We start from the raw sequence: 17,030 nt of genomic DNA, 5'->3' as shown, positions 1-17,030 counted from the left end.
TGCGAATGAGAAGCTGGCATCAGGGCTCTGCATTAGAATGTCCTTCCCCCCCACAGCCCCACGGCCAATCAGCAAATATGTCTGTTACTGACCATAGCGCTCCACTGCCCACCTCTGGGAAGGAAGCTGGATCTCAACATTCAACACGGGAAACGATTTTCAAAAGCAAATCCCTCTCTCTTACATGAGTGACCGTATTCAAAGGCCTGTCCTTGCAAATGTGAGGAGAACCAACTTGCAAAATACATGCCCAAGAAAAAGCCCGTGGGAGTGACCTGTACTCAACAGTGAGAATGGTCGCTCAGCTCGATCTGCAAGTCGATCGGGTGATTGATCAGTCACAAGCGTGGACCGTGGCGACTGATGCGCAGCTCCAGGGCTGCTCAAGGAAAAGACAACACCTGCACGGGTGTCAGATGTCAGTGATGTCTCAAAAGGCCACCGCACGGGACAGTGAGCCCTGCCGGGGAGACTCAGGGGCCAAGCTCCTAGGAGGACACGAAGGCCAGGCCTTCTCGTGCCAGAAGACTTTCTGGAAGGCGTGAGACCTGCAGGACGTGGGGGTGACCAGGGAAACGTCAGGAGGTGTAGTGGGGGGCAGATGTTTAGGGGGTGGGTTACAGAGGCCCCATCCTGAGAGGAGAGACCCCAGAAGAGTCAGATGCTTCAGCCAGAGCCGCTAAGCTCTCTTCCAGGGAGATGTGGCTGGACGACTAGACCCGCGGGAGACCCAGACCCCGTCCTGGGGACCTGGAGTAGATCTGTAAGCCCGTGGAGCACCCCAGAGGGGGCTTAAGCAGATGAGCACATGTCAACGACTTCACTCCCCAAATGGCCATCAAGCGTGCTGAGCGCTGTCTAAGGCAGGGACACAGTGGCACAGTGGTGGGGGGCCCAGCCTCGTGGAATTCACACACAGTGCAGGGTGAACCACAGGACCCCGGGTGCACACACAGGGCTGCCTCTCCCAGACATGGGACCCCGGGCACGGGGAAGGAGGAAGAGAAAGGTGACATTCACACTGTGACCCAAACGACAAACAGGAGACTGACTGCTCGTGTGGGAGGCAGTGTAGACCTGTGTCGGGAACCCCGGCAAGTGCACGACCACATCCAGACCAGGGCTGGGACGCCAGCATGCGCATGGCCGCCTCTGGTACCTCTCTGGGGCCCGAGAATGATGCCAAGCAGATGAAAGCAGAAGGAAGTGATGGAGGCAGGCAGACCCCTCCAACGTGGGAGTCAGCCACCCTGAAGGCCACATCCGTGCTGTCCTTACATGCTGTTTCTTAAGCCAGGCCCGGCTGCAAGCGTTCAGACACGACATGCTCTGGATCAGTGGGTGAGGAGATACGGCCTGATTAGCAGGGACAGAGCGGGGTGAGGGGGTAGGTGTGCTCCTCCCATGACACGTCGGAGGTCTGGTTCTCCAACATCTCTGGTCTTCTGAGGAGGAGGCCACGCCAGTGACAGCGGGCCCCCAGCAGGCGCCCTGGGAAAGACTGGGAGGCCAACGTGGCATCCCATCAACTGCACGCTCCCTCCACACAGAGGCCGCTCTGACAGACTCCTGGGGAGGCCCTCAGATCGCGTGTATCCTCGAGTCCCGTGGTCCCAGCCGGCGAGCTGGGAGTCCTGGCACATCCTGAGGCATGCTCCCCTCTCTGCCCCGGCTGCTAAGTCCAGGGGCCAATCAGCTGTCAATGAGATCACAACTGCTCCCTGAGAATTCTGACCCATCAGCCCATGCCAGGGCCCAAGGAGAGTGGCCTGGCCGACTTCCTCCTGTGCGGACGGTGGCGCTGATGGGTCCACACTCTCGCTGAGCTCTCCTTCCAGACGCCGCTCACCACATCCGACACGGGCTCAGTGCAGCACAAAAACGCAGGCACGTCACACATGCTAGCATGTCACGATATCCCAGAGCTCTGAGCAATGTCTGCAAAGTCACGGATGATCCTGGCAAGAAAGGGACTGTGCCTCCCCTTCAACTTGACTCTGGGCATCACCCTGGGCTGAAATTTCACTCTCTGTGAGCTTAATCAGAATAGAGACCAGATGAGGAAACAGGAACTTGGGGTTCAGGGCTGAATTTGAGCTTCCTCATCAACCACAAGTCCAGAGTTTGCACTGTAACAATGAGAACAGGTTTGAATCTCTACTCCTGTCTTGACCCTCCGATTCGGAGCCCCTTCCATGCGCTATTCTGGTTCAATACCGCACGCTCAGAGCTGCCTACTCCTTGTCCGTGACCGACATACCTTGCGAGACCATGCCACGTGTCATCAGAAACCTTACAAACGCTTCACTGGGGGCAGCACCCAAGGCACAGAGCTGCTGGAGGCGGCGCCAGGGGCATGATGACTGGCCCCTTCCCGCCCAGCCCTGGCGGTTCCTTAAGGCTTCATTCACAGTGAAAAGTCAGACTTAAAGTGGAACGACCCGGGGCAGATCAAGCAGGAATCCATGCGGACCTCCGATGAATTCGCGTTACTGCCCTGACCACAGACTCACAGGGATTAGTCTTGTGTCTCGTCTCACCCACAAAAGGCAAGGCAGACTTTATCAAACCCGTCGCCCAAGTCCAGCTCTCCTCGTCCCAGGGTCAGACACCAGCAGCTGCGCAATCGCGCGGAACTGGGAGCCGCCGTCTGAGTAGAGGACTGGGGAGGGTGACCCGGACACACACCCCACGTCCCTCGCTGTCCCGAGGGGGAGGTCAGGCGGCCGTCGCACACCTACCTGCAGGCTCTGCAGCCCTCCGTAGGCAGTGAAGAGCAGCAGAAACCCAAAGGACAGCACGAGCACGTTCTTCAGGTTCCCTTCCATGGCGCCGGCCGAGAGCGTCACGCCCGAGCGGCTCTGCAGTTCCCTGAAAGACACCAGCCCGGCTCAGGGAGAGCAGCCGGTACCCACAAGTCACGTTCTGTCCTGGAGTCCGCGTGAGGCGTGCGGCAGTCACCGAGGCGGCTGAGAGTTAATGAGCTTGATAACCACCGACTCCACGAGGCACCCCAGCACTGTTACTCGCCTTTTCTGCACTTTCTAACCAGGCGACACTTAGGACTCTCATCAGCTTGTGTGGACCAGAACTTTTTTTCTGTTAATTTCCAGTAGATATGGTCCATGTGGGAAAGTGATGATTTTCATATCACATAGTATAATTGCCTACATTACATAATTAGATATATGTGAATACCTTAAAGAACAAAGTATACATGTCAGCTTCAAGATCCATAATTCAACTTCTGAAAAAGAGCTGACATGATTGTAAGACCCAAGGGCCAAAGTATTAGTATGTCAAAGACTAAATGATTTTATAGCACTGCAATAAGGTAACAGAATTTATATAACACTTTATAGCTTGCAAAGCCTTTTATATGCTGTCTTACTTACGGTACAGTGATAATTATCATTAGATCTTAGACCCATTACCAGACAGGGAACAGCATCAGAAGACTTTGAGGGGTTTGAATTTCAGATTTAGACCAGTGCTGTCTAAGAGAACTTTCTGCACCATCCAATATAGCAGCCATTTAAATTTCTATTTTAATCAATTAAGATTAAATGCAACTGTGAGTACATTTCCTCAGTGGCACTGCTAAGTCGCTTCAGTCGTGTCCGACTCGGTGCGACCCCATAGACGGCAGCCCACCAGGCTCCCCGGTCCCTGGGATTCTCCAGGCAAGAACACTGGAGTGGGTTGCCATTTCCTTCTCCAATGCATGAAAGTGAAAAGTGAAAGTGAAGTCACTCAGTCGTGTCCGACTCTTAGCGACCTCACGGACTGCAGCCCACCAGGCTCCTCCGTCCATGGGATTTTCCAGGCAAGAGTACTGGAGTGGGGTGCCATTGCCTTCTCCCCTCAGTGGCACTAGCCATGTTTTATGTGCTTGAAAGCCACATGGTTATTGCAACTGAGGAAGTGAATCCATAGTTGCATTTCATTTTAATTGATTAAAATAGAAATTTAAATGGCTACATGTGGCCAGGGTGATCGTATGGGACAGGGTCAGTCTAGAGTTTAAAGAGCTTATCTCATATCTCACAGCCAATAAGCAAGCAAAATCGCTTGCCTTTCTGATTGTGCGTCATTCTATTCAGTTATTAGTAAAACTTGGAGTTTGAAGACTGTTTTGAAAGCTCTGTGCAGACAGTTATTTTAATCTAGTTTGGATTAATAAGGCAAACCTTACAGTGTAGGTAAGTGTTACCCGGGGTGGTGACCCAGTTCAGGGAAGCAAGTCATACCATATGAACAGCATGATGAAGTTCTTCTCCTTGCAGCTTAACTTATTCCTATGGAAATAACATTTTGCAGAAAATGACAGTTCTGGGGATTGACTGAGCATAAACTATCACACTCACAGAGACGTGAGAGCAGCACGGTCTACGAAAAGCGATGGTGACGACAGAGATGAGCGAGGTCTGAGGGTCTGACCCTGATCCTGTAACTTCTCAGCCGGACCATCTCAGACGGATCACTGACTCCTCAAATCTCAGTTTCCTCTTGAAAAAGGAGGGTTGCAGAAGTTCAAGAAGATAATCACTGGGAAAGCCCTTGGAGCAGCCTTGACACAGATCACCAGTGAATGTTAACTGGCTAAGATGACATGTCAACTTTCACTGAAGATATCAGCGGGGACAATATTCCAAGAAATGTCCCACGTATAAGCTAGTGACATTATGTATGAAATAGATAACTGATGAGAACCTACCGTATGGCTCAGGGAACACACACAGTGCCCTGCTGCTAAGTCGCTTCAGTCGTGTCCGACTCTGTGCGACCCCACAGACGGCAGCCCACCAGGCTCCCCCGTCCTTGGGATCCTCCAGGCAAGAACACTGGAGTGGGTTGCCATTTCCTTCTCCAATGTATGAAAGTGAAAACTGAAAGTGAAGTCGCTCAGTTGTGTCTGACTCCTAGTGACCCCATGGAGTGCAGCCCACAAGGCTCCTCCATCCATGGGATTTTCCAGGCAAGAGTACTGGAGTGGGGTGCCATGGCCTTCTCCTACACAGTGCTCTGCGGTAACCTAAATCAGAAGGAAATTCCCAAAAGAGGGGCTATATGTAATAGTCAATCTTCCAGTAGTCATGCACGGATGTGAGATTTGGACCATAAAAAAGCCTGAACACCAAAGAATTGATGCTTTTGAATTGTGGTACTGGCAAGGACTCTTGAGAGTCCCTTGGTCTGCAAGGAGATCAAACCAGTCAGTCCTAAAGGAGATCAGTCCTGAATATTCATTGGAAAGACTGACGCTAAAGCTGAAGCTCCAATACATTGGCCACCTGAGGAGAAGAACTGACTCATTTGAAAAGACCCTGGGATGCTGGGAAGGATGGAAGACAAGAGGAGAAGCAGGAGGCAGAGGATGAGATGGTTGGATGGCATCACCGACTCAGTTAACGTGAGTTTACCCAAACTTTGGAACAAAGTGAAGGACAGGGAAGCCTGGCGCGCTGCAGTCCATGAGGTTGCAGAGTCGGACACGACTGGGCAACTGAACAACAGATAGCTGCTTCACTTCACTGTGTGGCAGAAACTGACGTAAGCAACCACAGTCCAGTAAAAGTCTTTTAAAATGTCATACCTAGCAAGACATGCACTTTTCACACCAATCTTATTATCAATTATCTGACATCCTTTTTATTCTTCAGCAACTCTAGCTTACTTCTATTCCGATCTGTCTTTATCCATGAAAGACTTATCTTTTGATATCAGAAGACCTTCCTAGGGTTTTCTTCTGCTACTCGCTGTTCAAAGTTACCAGAATGACCTTCTGGACTTTCTAACTGGCTCCATGCGCACCTCCCAGTAGCTGCCGATCCAGCTGTTTCACCATCAACCAGGGTCTCCAGAGGAGCTGTGAGTCTGTGCAGAGGCACGTCGGGGATCTGCTTCTGGTCTCTTCCACCCCGCCCCCTAACTGTCCTCTTTTAATCAGGAATCAATCACTGAAATCATTGCTTTATCAGGTTTGTTTTTTCAGTCTCCCTCTTGGTGTTTCCCCTTTGTCTTAAGAGGGATTTTTAAAATGAAACAGATGGTTTGCAATCAACCTTGCTCTCTAGCAAGACAAAAATGTTTCTTTTTTCCCCTCCAGTTTTATTGATAAATAATTGACACACATCACTGTGTAAGCTGATGGTGTGCAGTTCGATTTACATCTATTGTGAAATTATGGTCACAATAGGTTCATCTAACACCCGTCTTCTCATATGGATACAATAAGAAGAAAAGAGAAACGAAAAAAATTAAAGGTTTCCTCATAATGAGATCCCAAAGGTTCATTCTGTTAATAACACTCCTTTGTATCAAGTAGCAGTGAAAACTAGAGTCATGAGGCAGTTACATCACAGTACTTACTTATCTTGTAGATAGAAGCTTGAACTTTTAGACCACCTTTCTCCAGTCCTTCCCCCCTCCACCTTCTGCCTCTGGTAATCATAAGTCTGACCTCTTTTTCATGAGTTTGTTTTTAAATTTTTCTAAAAAGATTCCCAATATAAATGAGTTCATACAGTATTTCCTCTCTCTGTGACTTCACTTAGCATAATTGAGGGCAAGGTCCATCCACGCTGTCACAAATCATAGGATCTCCGTGCTTTTCATGTTGTGTATGACATTATATTAATTGTATATATACATTATATAAATGTATAGTGTGTTTGTGCTAGTCACTCAGTCGTGTCCGACTCTGTGACCCCATGGACTGTAGCCCACCAGGCTCCTCTGTCCATGGAATTCTCCAGGCAAGAATACTGGAGTGGGTTGCCATTTCCTTCTCCATGTATGTGTATGTACACGTATATTATATATACCACAACTTCATTCATTTGTCTGTTGATAAAAACTTATCTTGACTTCTTGGCTATTGTAAATAACGTGGCTATGCACCTGAGGGTGCAGATATCTTTCTAAGTTAGTGTTTTCGTTTTCTTAGTGTAAACACCCAGAAGTGTAATCTCTGGACCAAAGGCAGCTGTGGTCATGGTTTTCTGAGAGCCCTGCTCTGTGCTCCATGGCGGCTGCACCAGCTCAAAACCCACAGCACATGAAGCTTCCCTCTTCCTCGTGTTCTTGCCAGTGTTTGCCACCTCCTGTCTTTATGCTGATGGTGGTTCTAACAGGTGTGAGCTGATATCGCTTTGTGGTGAGAGAGTCCATTCCTAGGCAGGTGGATAAGAAGTCCAGGGGTCCCCAAGGAGAGAGGGGTCTGGAGTTCTCAAGGAGGAAGAAAGGAAAACTTTTTTTCCCCCTATACATTCCTTAGGATTATATAACAATAATGTATCCTGCTTGAGGACAGTTTCTGGAAAAAACCTTCTGGCTAAACCTGTTATCTTAAAATGTAAATTATGGGAGTAGGTCTAGTAAGATCTTTACAACCTCCAGACATTCTTTTGAGTCATTGTAATAACTAATTAAAAGGTATATAACTCCGTTGCTAACACTAACTAGGGGGCACTCTCCATCCCCCTTCTGATGTCTGTGTCAGAAGCTTTCTCTATCTCTTTTATACTTTAATAAAACTCTATTACACAAAAGCTCTGAGTGATCAAGCCTCGTCTCTGGCCCCGGATTGAATTCTCCTCCAGAGGCAAGAATCCTGGCGTCTTTTGTGGTCCAGCAACACGCTTTCAGTGGTTTTAATTTGAATTTCTGTGACAACTAGTGATGATGAGCACTTTTCGTGTATCTTCTCTGGAGGAATGCTCAGTTCCTTTGCCCATTTTTTAATTGAGTTATTTTATTTTCTACTGTTGAATTTATATGGGTTCTTTATGTATTTTGAATATTAGCCTTTTATCAGATGTATGGTTTACAAATGTACTCTTCCCATCACGTAGGTTGGCATTTCACCTTGTTGATGATTTCTTTGACTGTGCAGAAGCTTATTAGATTATCGTCCTCCCACTTGCTTAATTTTTATTTTGTTGCTTGTGCCTTCCTTGGCATATCCAAAAAATCATTGCCAAGATCCACATCTGGGAGAATTTCCCCATGTTTTCTTCTAGGAGTTCTGTAGTTTCAGAACTTCCATTAGTTTTTAATCTACCTTGAGTTAATTTGGGGAAATGGTGTAAAACATAGATCCTATTTCATTGTTTTACCTGTGAATATCTAATGATTCCAGCACCATCTATCGAGTATCCTTGGTTCCCTTGTCAAATGCTGACTGTATTTGATTTGGTTTATTTCCGGGCTGCCTGTTCTATTGGTCTAATTGTCTGTTATCATGTTGGCTGCACACTATTTTGATGACTATGGCTTTGTAGTATAGCTTGAAATCAGGACGTGTGATTCCCCTTGCTTTGTTCTTCTTTCTCAGGATTTCTTAGGCTCTTCAGGGCCTTTTGTGGTTTCACATAAATTTTAGAGGTGTTTTTTCTACTTCTGTAAAAAAAAAATGTCATTGGAATCTTGATAGGGATTGCATTGAATCTATAGGCAGATTTTGATAATATTGCTATTTTAACAAAATTAATTCTTCTAATCCATGAACACAGAATACCTTTCCATTTATTGGTGTCTTTAATTTCTCTCCTTGATGTCTTGTAGATTTCAGAGTAGAGATCCTTTGCTTTCTTAGTAAAATTTGTTTCCAATGATTTTGTTTTTGCTGCTATTTTGAGATCAATTTCTTTATTTCTCTTTCAGAAAATTTGTTGTCAGTGTATAGAAACACTGCTGATTTTTATATGTTATTTGTTTGTATCCTGCAATTTTACTGAAATCTTAAATTTTTTTGGTTGAGTCATTAGAATTTTCTTTACATAAAATCAAATATAAATAAGGACAGTTTTTCTTTCCCCTTTACAATTCTGATGTGCTTTGCTTCTTTTTCTTGCTTGATTGATCTGCTAGGACTCCCAACACTATGTTGAATAGGAGTGGGAAGAGTAGGCTTGCCTTGTTCCTAATCTTAGAGAAGTTCTCAACCTTTCACCGTTGAGTATGATGCTTGCTGTGAGCCTGGGGACCCAAGTTGGGTCTGAGCGTGCACTGACCTCTCTGGTCTTCCGACAGGGGAAGCTACAGGCTGTGCTCTGTGTCCAAGACCCCTGCACGTGGGGCTGTTGAATGGGCTTTGTGGCTCCCGGGTGCTCTGGGTGGGTCTCTGGTCGCTCAGGCTGAAGCCTGTATTCAGTGATGAGCAGGCCTGTGGGTCCCTGCCCTGGCTCAGCTGGAAAAGCAACTCTAAGTCCAGGAAAGGTCTGGGCTTTCTTAACTGAAGCCGACGTGCACCTTGAGCTTTCTGATCAGACAGTCACTGGCAAACCATCAGCCCCACCCACCTCTCAGCTCAAGCCCTGCTGGGCCACACAACTTCCAGGAGCCCTTGCTGGTCCTCCAGTCAGATGGGGCTGGGAGGCACCCTGCACGTGGGTGGGGGTTTGCCCAGCTCCCTTGCCTGGGCGGGAGGGAGGGGCTGTTCCCGGCCACCCTCAGTTTCCTAGTCGGCTCTCCAGCCTGGAGATGCAACGAGCTGCCATCAACCTTGGCCCTGAGTTTGTCCCCTGCCCGTGGGCAGCAGAGGGCAGGCCACACTGGTCCCCAGCTTTGCTCTGGGGGCCACCTGCTCTGCCTGCCTGCCTCCCAGCTTGAGCGCAGCTGGGCGCACAGCTTGCAGGAGTCCTTGCCAGCCTCCTGGTCAGACAGGGCTGGCCGGCTGCCTGTTAGCGGGCGGGGCCGTGACTCAGCTCCTGCCTGGACCTGGGCAAACAGCTCTTAGGTCAGCAAAACTCCAGTCTGAGGATCTAAATCAGGCGAAACCACACCCAGCAAAGCGGCGCACAGTGCTGGGGGCGGGTGGGGGGAGGCTGCCCCCACCCCAGGTCTTGTCCCACTCGGGGGTCTGGAGGCTCGAAGGGGCCCCTCCACGTGGTGCGGTGCCAGCGGGGGGAGGGGCAGCGCGCGAGCCTGTGGCCACTTTCTTACCCGGCGCGCGGTCTCCCGGTCCCTGGGGTCAGGGCGCTGTAGCCTCCGCCCAGACTTCCAGGGCTTGCTCAGTGCTGTCCCGCTCTCCAAGGTGGTCAGTTGCCCTGCTTGTCGGGGGAGCAAAGTCAGGAAGGACCTGTGTCACCATCGTGGTGACATCACTCTCCCAAAATACTTCTTAGAAGACACGTCCGCCAGGAGGGCTTCCAAACTGTTACTGTGAGGAAGGCAGTCATGTGACACTTTCCCCATGATCAGAGGGGCCCGGGCTCAGGGGTGTGTCCCTACCAACTCATGCCTACTTGCAGACGTGTGGTGGGGACGGGCAGGGCAGGGGAATTTCCAGAACCGAAAGGAAAGCTGTCTCGACCTTTCAGCAGCAACAGTGATGTGTTGGCAGAACCGTGAACCTGAACCCCAGGACGGGGCAAACCTCAAGTAGCTAAAGAGATGCAGTGTAAGTGACTCAGAAGATATCAGCAATCGTTTCACTCCCAGTGTTAACATCAATACCAGACCCTTTGATTAGCTTTCCCAGTGGCTCAGGGCTGAAGCATCTGCCAGCAATGCAGGAGATGCAGGTTCAGTCCCTGGGTTGGGACGATCTCCTGGAGGAGGGCATGGCAACCGACTCCAGAATTCTGGCCTGGAAAATCCCATGGGTAGAGAAGCCCGGCGGGCTACAGTCCATGGGGTCACACAGAGTCATACATGACTGAGCATTGCCACTGTGCAGAAAAAGGATGATTTTGCAGACCTGCTTAAATGTTCGTGATCACTTGCTAGATATAAAAGTGATGGAAAGTTCTAGAGAACTGGGTAATGGCTGACGCTGGTGTGATTCTACCAGTCACTAGGTGTCACTGTTTGGCTGCCAGTGTGGGCATGCTCTGTCCTGTCCAATTCTGTGCAAGCCCAGGGCCTGCAGCTCCCCAGGGCCCTCTGCCCATGGGATTCTCCAGGCAAGAATACTGGAGTGGGTGCCACTGTCTACCCCAGGGGACAGAACCCCAGTCTCTGTGTGTCTTGCTTGGCAGGCAGGTTCTTTACCACTGAGCCACCTGGGAAACCTTCTGCTGCCCAAGTTCACCAAAAGCAACTAGGGGTTGAGAGCTAAAGAGCCACATTTTAAATTTTATATATTTATTTTTGGCTGTGCTTGGTCTTTGTTGCTGCATTCTCTAGTTGTGGAGAGCGGGGGCTATCATTTAGCTGTGTCTGAGCGTCTCGCTGCAGTGGCTTCTCTTGACGGGAACACGGGCTCTAGAGCACTCGGGCTTCATAGCTGCAACACCACCCTCAGGAGTTGAGGCTCCTGGGCTTAGTTGCTCGGAGGCATGAGGGATACTCCCGGATCAGGGATGGAACCTGTGTTCCCTGCATTGGCAGATAGATTCTTATCCATTGTGTCACCCAGGAAGTCCAAGAATCACATTTTAAATGAGCAGACTTTCTGCTAAGAAGCTAAACATTGCTCTGAATTCAACGGAAGTCTAATCAATGATTTGCTCTTTTAAAGGATTTGCTTATGTAAGGAAATTTGTATCAACTTTTTTGACATTTAAATCTGACATCTTTGTTAATAAAAACAGCACCAAATAAATTTGCATTTGTCCTATTCATTAATTATACTTTAATCTACATAAAGAATTAAAAATGTATATGTAGGGCCTGAAACAAATTATCGCCTAAGTTAAATTCTTACATTTTGGAAATAAATGTACTTAGTGCTTTTTTTTAAGAAAAAAGAAAAGCAATTTATGTTGGCACAACTCTAGCTTGAGAAAGTGTTTTTGAAACAGGAGGGAAGGGGGTGGGGTACAACCTTTGAAATAATGACAGAGCGCGGGGACGCAACAGGAACTGATTAGACTCAAATGGGTCCGAGGTGGCAGAGGCAGCAAAATATTACGCTCACTGTACTCCAAGGCCACTCTCGCCTGTCATTCCAGGAATCTCTTGACTTCCTTCTTTTGCATTCCAGTCCCCTACAATGAAAAGGACTTTTTTTTTTTTTTTTTTTTGGTGTAAGTTCTAGAAGGTCTTGTAGGTCACCATAGAACCATTCAACTTCAGCTTCTTTGGCATTACTGGTCGGGGCATAGACTTGGATCGCTGTGATACCGAGCGGTTTGCCTTGGAAAGGAACCGAGATCGTTCTGGCATTTTGAGGTTGTGCCCAAGGACTGCATTTGAGGCTCTTCTGTTGACTATGAGGGCTATTCCATTTCCTCTGAGGGATTCTTGCCCGCAGTGGTAGATATAATGGTCATCTGAGTTAAATTCACCCATTCCCGTCCATTTCAGTTCACTGATTCCTAAGATGTCAATGTCCAGTCTTGCCATCTCCTGCTTGACCACGTCTGGTTTACCTCAATTCATGTACCTAGTGCTCCAGGTTCCCATGCAATATTGTTCTTTACACCATCGGGCTTTACTTTCACCACCAGACACATCCACAGCAGAGTGTTTTTTCCCATTGGCCCAGCCGCTTCCTTCTTTCTGGAGTTATTAGTAATTGGCCTCAGCTCTTCCCCAGCAGCATACTGGATGCCTGCTGACCTGGGGGGCTCGTCTTCCGGTGTCATATCTTTTTGACTTTTCTTACTGTTCATGGGGTTCTCTCAGCACCTCAGCAAGCGAGATGACTCAGAAGGGCTATGATGGTTGCAAGGTGGGCCACCAAAACCAAAAAATGAGCAGTGGCCCAATGCCTGGAAATTCCCACCCCTTCCCCCGAATAATTGGAATAATCCTCCCGCCCGTCAGCCTACGAAGTTACGCAGCCCATACAAGCTACCACACCTCGTGTCGAGGCTGCGCTCACCCTCTGTGGCAGCCCACGCTCTGGGCTGTGGGGTGTGCTTCTCTCTGAATAAACCCACTTCTTGCCTCTCACTGTCTCCCACGGAATTCTTTCTGAGATGAGACATCAGGAACCTGAGCTTCATCAAGTCCTGAAACCAGGCGTGTGCTCTCGGTTGGAAGACCGTGGGTTTTGGCCGGGTTCAAGCCCCAGTCTGAGGGGAATGGTTTCATCTTCTCAGAGCACGTCTTCCAAAGCACCTAAACCTTTAGAGCAGCAGGCTCACCCGCTGGCCCCAAGTTGAGATGGTCTGGGCCGCGGGGACGATGACACTGGAACTGGCGGGGGCCTCTCCTGGGTCCAGCCCCGCCTCTGCCAAGCCGTCACTCAGAGAGCAGAGACCCTCCTCAGGGCCTCTGCTGACACGGGGCAGAAAAAGACGAGAAACAGTCCAAATGCTTTCGCCCTCACAGCACTCGCGATGGGAGCAGCACCCAGCCCTCGCGAGATTCCGGGTCTCCTCTGCCCTCTGGCTTCTTAGCATCCATTTCCACCGGGTCCATCTGGGCCGCCTGACTGCACAGCCAGAACCTTCCAGGGGAATTGCAGAGGCCCTGGCCTGCAGCACTGGAGAGGCCACCCCCCACGCTGAACGGAGGCAGCAGAGAGAGGGGACCTCAGAGGACCGACACGGCCATCGAGGACACCGCATGAACGGGTGGAACTGACTGGGCCCACGATGGTGGAAGACTCAGCTTCCCGCGGTCCTTGAGCCTCACTATACGTCCTCTCTGACACATCAGCTAATGACACACCCACGGGCAGCATCCCAGTTCCCGGGCTGATCATGAAAGATCAGAAAGTGGGCAGTGGGGCCCCTTCCCCAAAACAGAGGGGAGAACCCCCAGTCATTAGCCTATGAAATTGCCCAGCTCGTAGAATCGAACCACCCCACACCTCGGGCGCTCCCGCCTTGTCAGAGGGACCACACTCTCTATGGCCTGAGCACCTCCCTCAGTGCCTGCTTGCCCGTTACTGCGGCCCGCTCTTGAATTCTTCCCGGCTGGGAGCCAAGGACCCTCATGGTAGCCCGTCCCAAGGCTCAGCCAAGGCCTGCGATGAGAGCATCCTCTCAGGCCCCATTGTCCTGCAACATCTTCACAAAGGAAAAGGGAGAAGATGGCCTTTCCCTTCTCTCTCGTTTTCCCTGTCATTATAAAAGTGTAGCCCACTTATTTCTCCGGACAGAGCCCCCTTACCTGCCCTTACCCCTCCCAGTGTCCTATATTAACACACCTACTTCTCACATATCACTTTGCCTCTCGCTGAATTCCTTCTGGGCTGAGACATAAAGAACCTGAGCGTCAAGTCCTGAAACAAGGCGTATGACTTCAGTTAGAAGATTGTGGGTTCGAGTCCCAGCTGAGGAGTTGAGTTCAAGTCCCCCCGGAAGCCAGACACTGTGGGTTGGAGGTCATCCAGAGGAGGGCGGTTTCGGAACCAGAGTGGAGGAGGCCGGCAGGGCACGGCCAGCACTTCAGACACACCTCACATCTGCCGCGACAGAATGGGTCAGAGGGGCACTGTGATGGGGGCTGCTGGAGCAGGACACACTCATGCACACACAGACATGTACGCACGCGCGCACACACACACACACACACACGCCAGGTACACACGCATGCACACCTTTCCTTTCCCAAAGGCATAACCTTTCTCCCTGCCCAAGGCGCCCTCTGCTGCCTTAGACAGAGAACTGCTTTCACAATCTCCCACGTGCCTGCTGGGTGCCCATCCCACGCCAGGTGCCCCCCAGGAGCCGGGTCCCCGCACCGCTGGCACGGTGAGAGCCCCTGTCCTAGAGGAGGAACGGGAAATAGACAACTAGGCAAAGAGAGAAATCAGACAAAGGCAGGGGAGACGTGCGTGTCATCCCCCAAAGAGAGCAGGGAGCCTGGTCGAAAGCCTGGGGACGTGTCTCACCAGGATCCCACCCCCACGTCTCCATGAAGCTGGCCAAGTAACTGCAAGCCCCTGATACAGCCACTCAGCTCCCCGGATGCAAACCCAGGCAGATTTCTCTGGGTGGAAACCCACAGCCCCGGGTCTGCCGCTCACAGACCGGCTTGGCGAGCCCCGCGGAGGAGAGCAGGCAGCCCTGACAAGGCAGGCAGAGTGCCGAGGAGCCGAGGAGCTGGACGCCACAGCTGGACAGTGAGGTCCCAGCGCCCACGGGCTCCCGAAGCCCAGATGAGGGCAAGGGTGGCGATGCTGACGGCGCGTTTTCTCTGCAGGCCAGGCCGCGGCGGGCAACGGCACGTGGGGAGATCTCCAGAGATGACGGCATGCCTCTGCTCCACAGCGCACAAACATCCGTACAATTTGAATCTTGCCCCCAAACTAAATAACGCCACCCTCCGTCGATTTTACCTAGTTCAGTGGCCTCCTCAGTTCCATCGCAGCACACGGCTTCTTACCCTTGGAGAGTGTCTGAACCCTGAGATGCTTCCCTGGTTGGCTCTTTTCAATGGTACCGTGGGCAGGTGTGCGGTAATACTTGTTTTCGCTCCAGCAAGTGGCAGGACCTGTTTGTAAATTGCAGAGGCCCTGGCAGCTGCTGACCTGGGAACTTCTGAACTCTTTGGGAAAAAAAAAAAACTTGCTGGCAAGATGTAGAGAGACTACAGAGAGACTGGGGGTGATTAAATGAGAACATTGTGTAAAGATTGCTACTGAAAATGATTGTGTGGGTTCTAACTAAAAATGGCAGGAAATCATTGGCCGCTCATACCCTCCTGAGCTCCCCGATGAGCCCCGCCTTCCCTGAGCCCCACCAACACACGGGCCGGCCTTCGGGGGGGAAGTGGTCCCACCGCCCCTCCCTGGGCATCCGCCCTCCTGCTGCCTGCCCACTGGACCGACAGCTCCCTGAGGCCTTGCCTGTCTAAAGGCGGCTGGAAAGAAGCAAGAGATGTGGTGGGGCCCTGGAGAGGCTGGCAGACAGAGGTGCAGACAGCCTCTCCATGTCCAGATGCTGCCCCTGGGGCGGAACTCTGCATGGGCTGCAGGGGCCTGGACACAGGGGAGAAGCAGGGCTGCCTCCCAGCCAGGAATCATGCGGCTGAGGGCCCGGTCAGCAGGACCGACAGCCCTCTCTCTGCCCCAGAGAGAGCTGGACTGGGCATCCCTCCCTTTGCCCCAGACAGAGCTGCCTGTCTCTAGGACATCACCACGTACCTGCTCATCTCAAGCAGTCTAGTCACTTCCCGTCCTCCGTGCCAGGGACCCGGAGGTGGCAGCAGGCTGGGGAGGGGCACTCCTGCTCAGGCCAGGCGAGGGCAGGTTGATGACGAGCTCTGAGAACCGATGGGATTGTGAGTCACAAGAGGGGAGAGTTCTGTGCAGACGGTGAGCCACTCGCAGCCCTGGCCTCTGCGGTCTGGGTGAGCCGAGTGTCCAGCGCCCCCGAAGAGGGACAGCCAGCTGGGGGGCACGCAGAGCCTCTGTGGCTGGCATCTCTCCTGAACCATCTTCCATAGCCGAGAGGCAGCAACATGCCCGCTGCGTAAATGGCCGTCCAAGCCGGGATGGGACTCTGCACCAGGACCTGGGCTCTTCGGAAGAGTGCCTGTGGGCGTCACAGACAAAGGCAGGGTTCTCCAAGGAATCCCAAACGTCCTGCTTCTTAAACCCTGGGTGCAGCTGAGTAACGGTGTGATGTTTCAAGGTGTCTGACCCACGGCTCGGGAAGCGCCGCTCACCTGGACGGCTCGAGTACGGACGGGGTGGGGCGACGAGCACCTCTTGTCTCCACCTCCCCTCTGCCCCTCCCCAGCATGGATGCATCAGGCCTGTTCTCAACAGCTTTCCTTCATGGTGCTCACACTGAAGTTCCTTTATTTCCTAGGAGCTGAGAACCCTGTGTCTTCATAACCCTAGTTATGAACTCTGCTAAGCATCTCACCGTGCCTGGGAGGCTGGGCGTTGGGGCGGCGGCCGCAGTCCAGGGGCCTCTGCAGAAAACTGCACAGACAGGGGCTTCTGGGCTGCAGGAGAAGGGGTACGCGGGTTTGCAGAGGTCAGGGCATGCCCCCCGAGTCTCACCCCCACCTCGGGGTTAGGGGAGCCTGAGGTGTGCTGCTGGGGGGCCTCCCAGGTCGGGGACTGCAGCTGTCCATCCGTCCATCTGTAGCCCCGTCCCTAGGACTGATGGGCATTGCTCTCCATGCTTTGCACTCAGCCTTCACTACCTATTTTTGGATTTAGTAAAATAGAC

At 51.4% G+C, this 17,030-nt stretch overlaps 1 protein-coding gene across 5 annotated transcripts in view; it reads right to left on the bottom strand.

Annotated features, from left to right (window-relative positions):
* Positions 1-15,396, bottom strand: part of UNC93A (unc-93 homolog A) — a 33,765-nt gene extending 18,369 nt beyond the window's left edge. The window contains exons 1-2 of one of the 5 annotated variants that reach the window (XM_044923997.1): positions 15,185-15,396; positions 2,742-2,871 (exon numbers count right to left, since the gene is read on the bottom strand). In XM_044923997.1, coding sequence (XP_044779932.1) covers positions 2,742-2,828 — 87 coding nt within the window. In that variant the 5' untranslated portion in view covers positions 2,829-2,871; positions 15,185-15,396. Of the gene's footprint in view, positions 1-2,741; positions 2,872-9,948; positions 10,189-15,184 lie in introns of those variants that run through there. The other 4 variants (XM_044923998.1, XM_044923996.1, XM_006061361.3 and 1 more) reach the window with 4 other exon arrangements.
* Between the last annotated feature and the right edge of the window lie 1,634 nt (positions 15,397-17,030).

The sequence above is a fragment of the Bubalus bubalis genome, chromosome 10 (assembly GCF_019923935.1).
Source record: "Bubalus bubalis isolate 160015118507 breed Murrah chromosome 10, NDDB_SH_1, whole genome shotgun sequence".
In the NCBI taxonomy this organism is placed as follows: Eukaryota; Metazoa; Chordata; class Mammalia; order Artiodactyla; family Bovidae; genus Bubalus; species Bubalus bubalis.
This window is presented reverse-complemented; position numbering and strand designations above follow the sequence as displayed.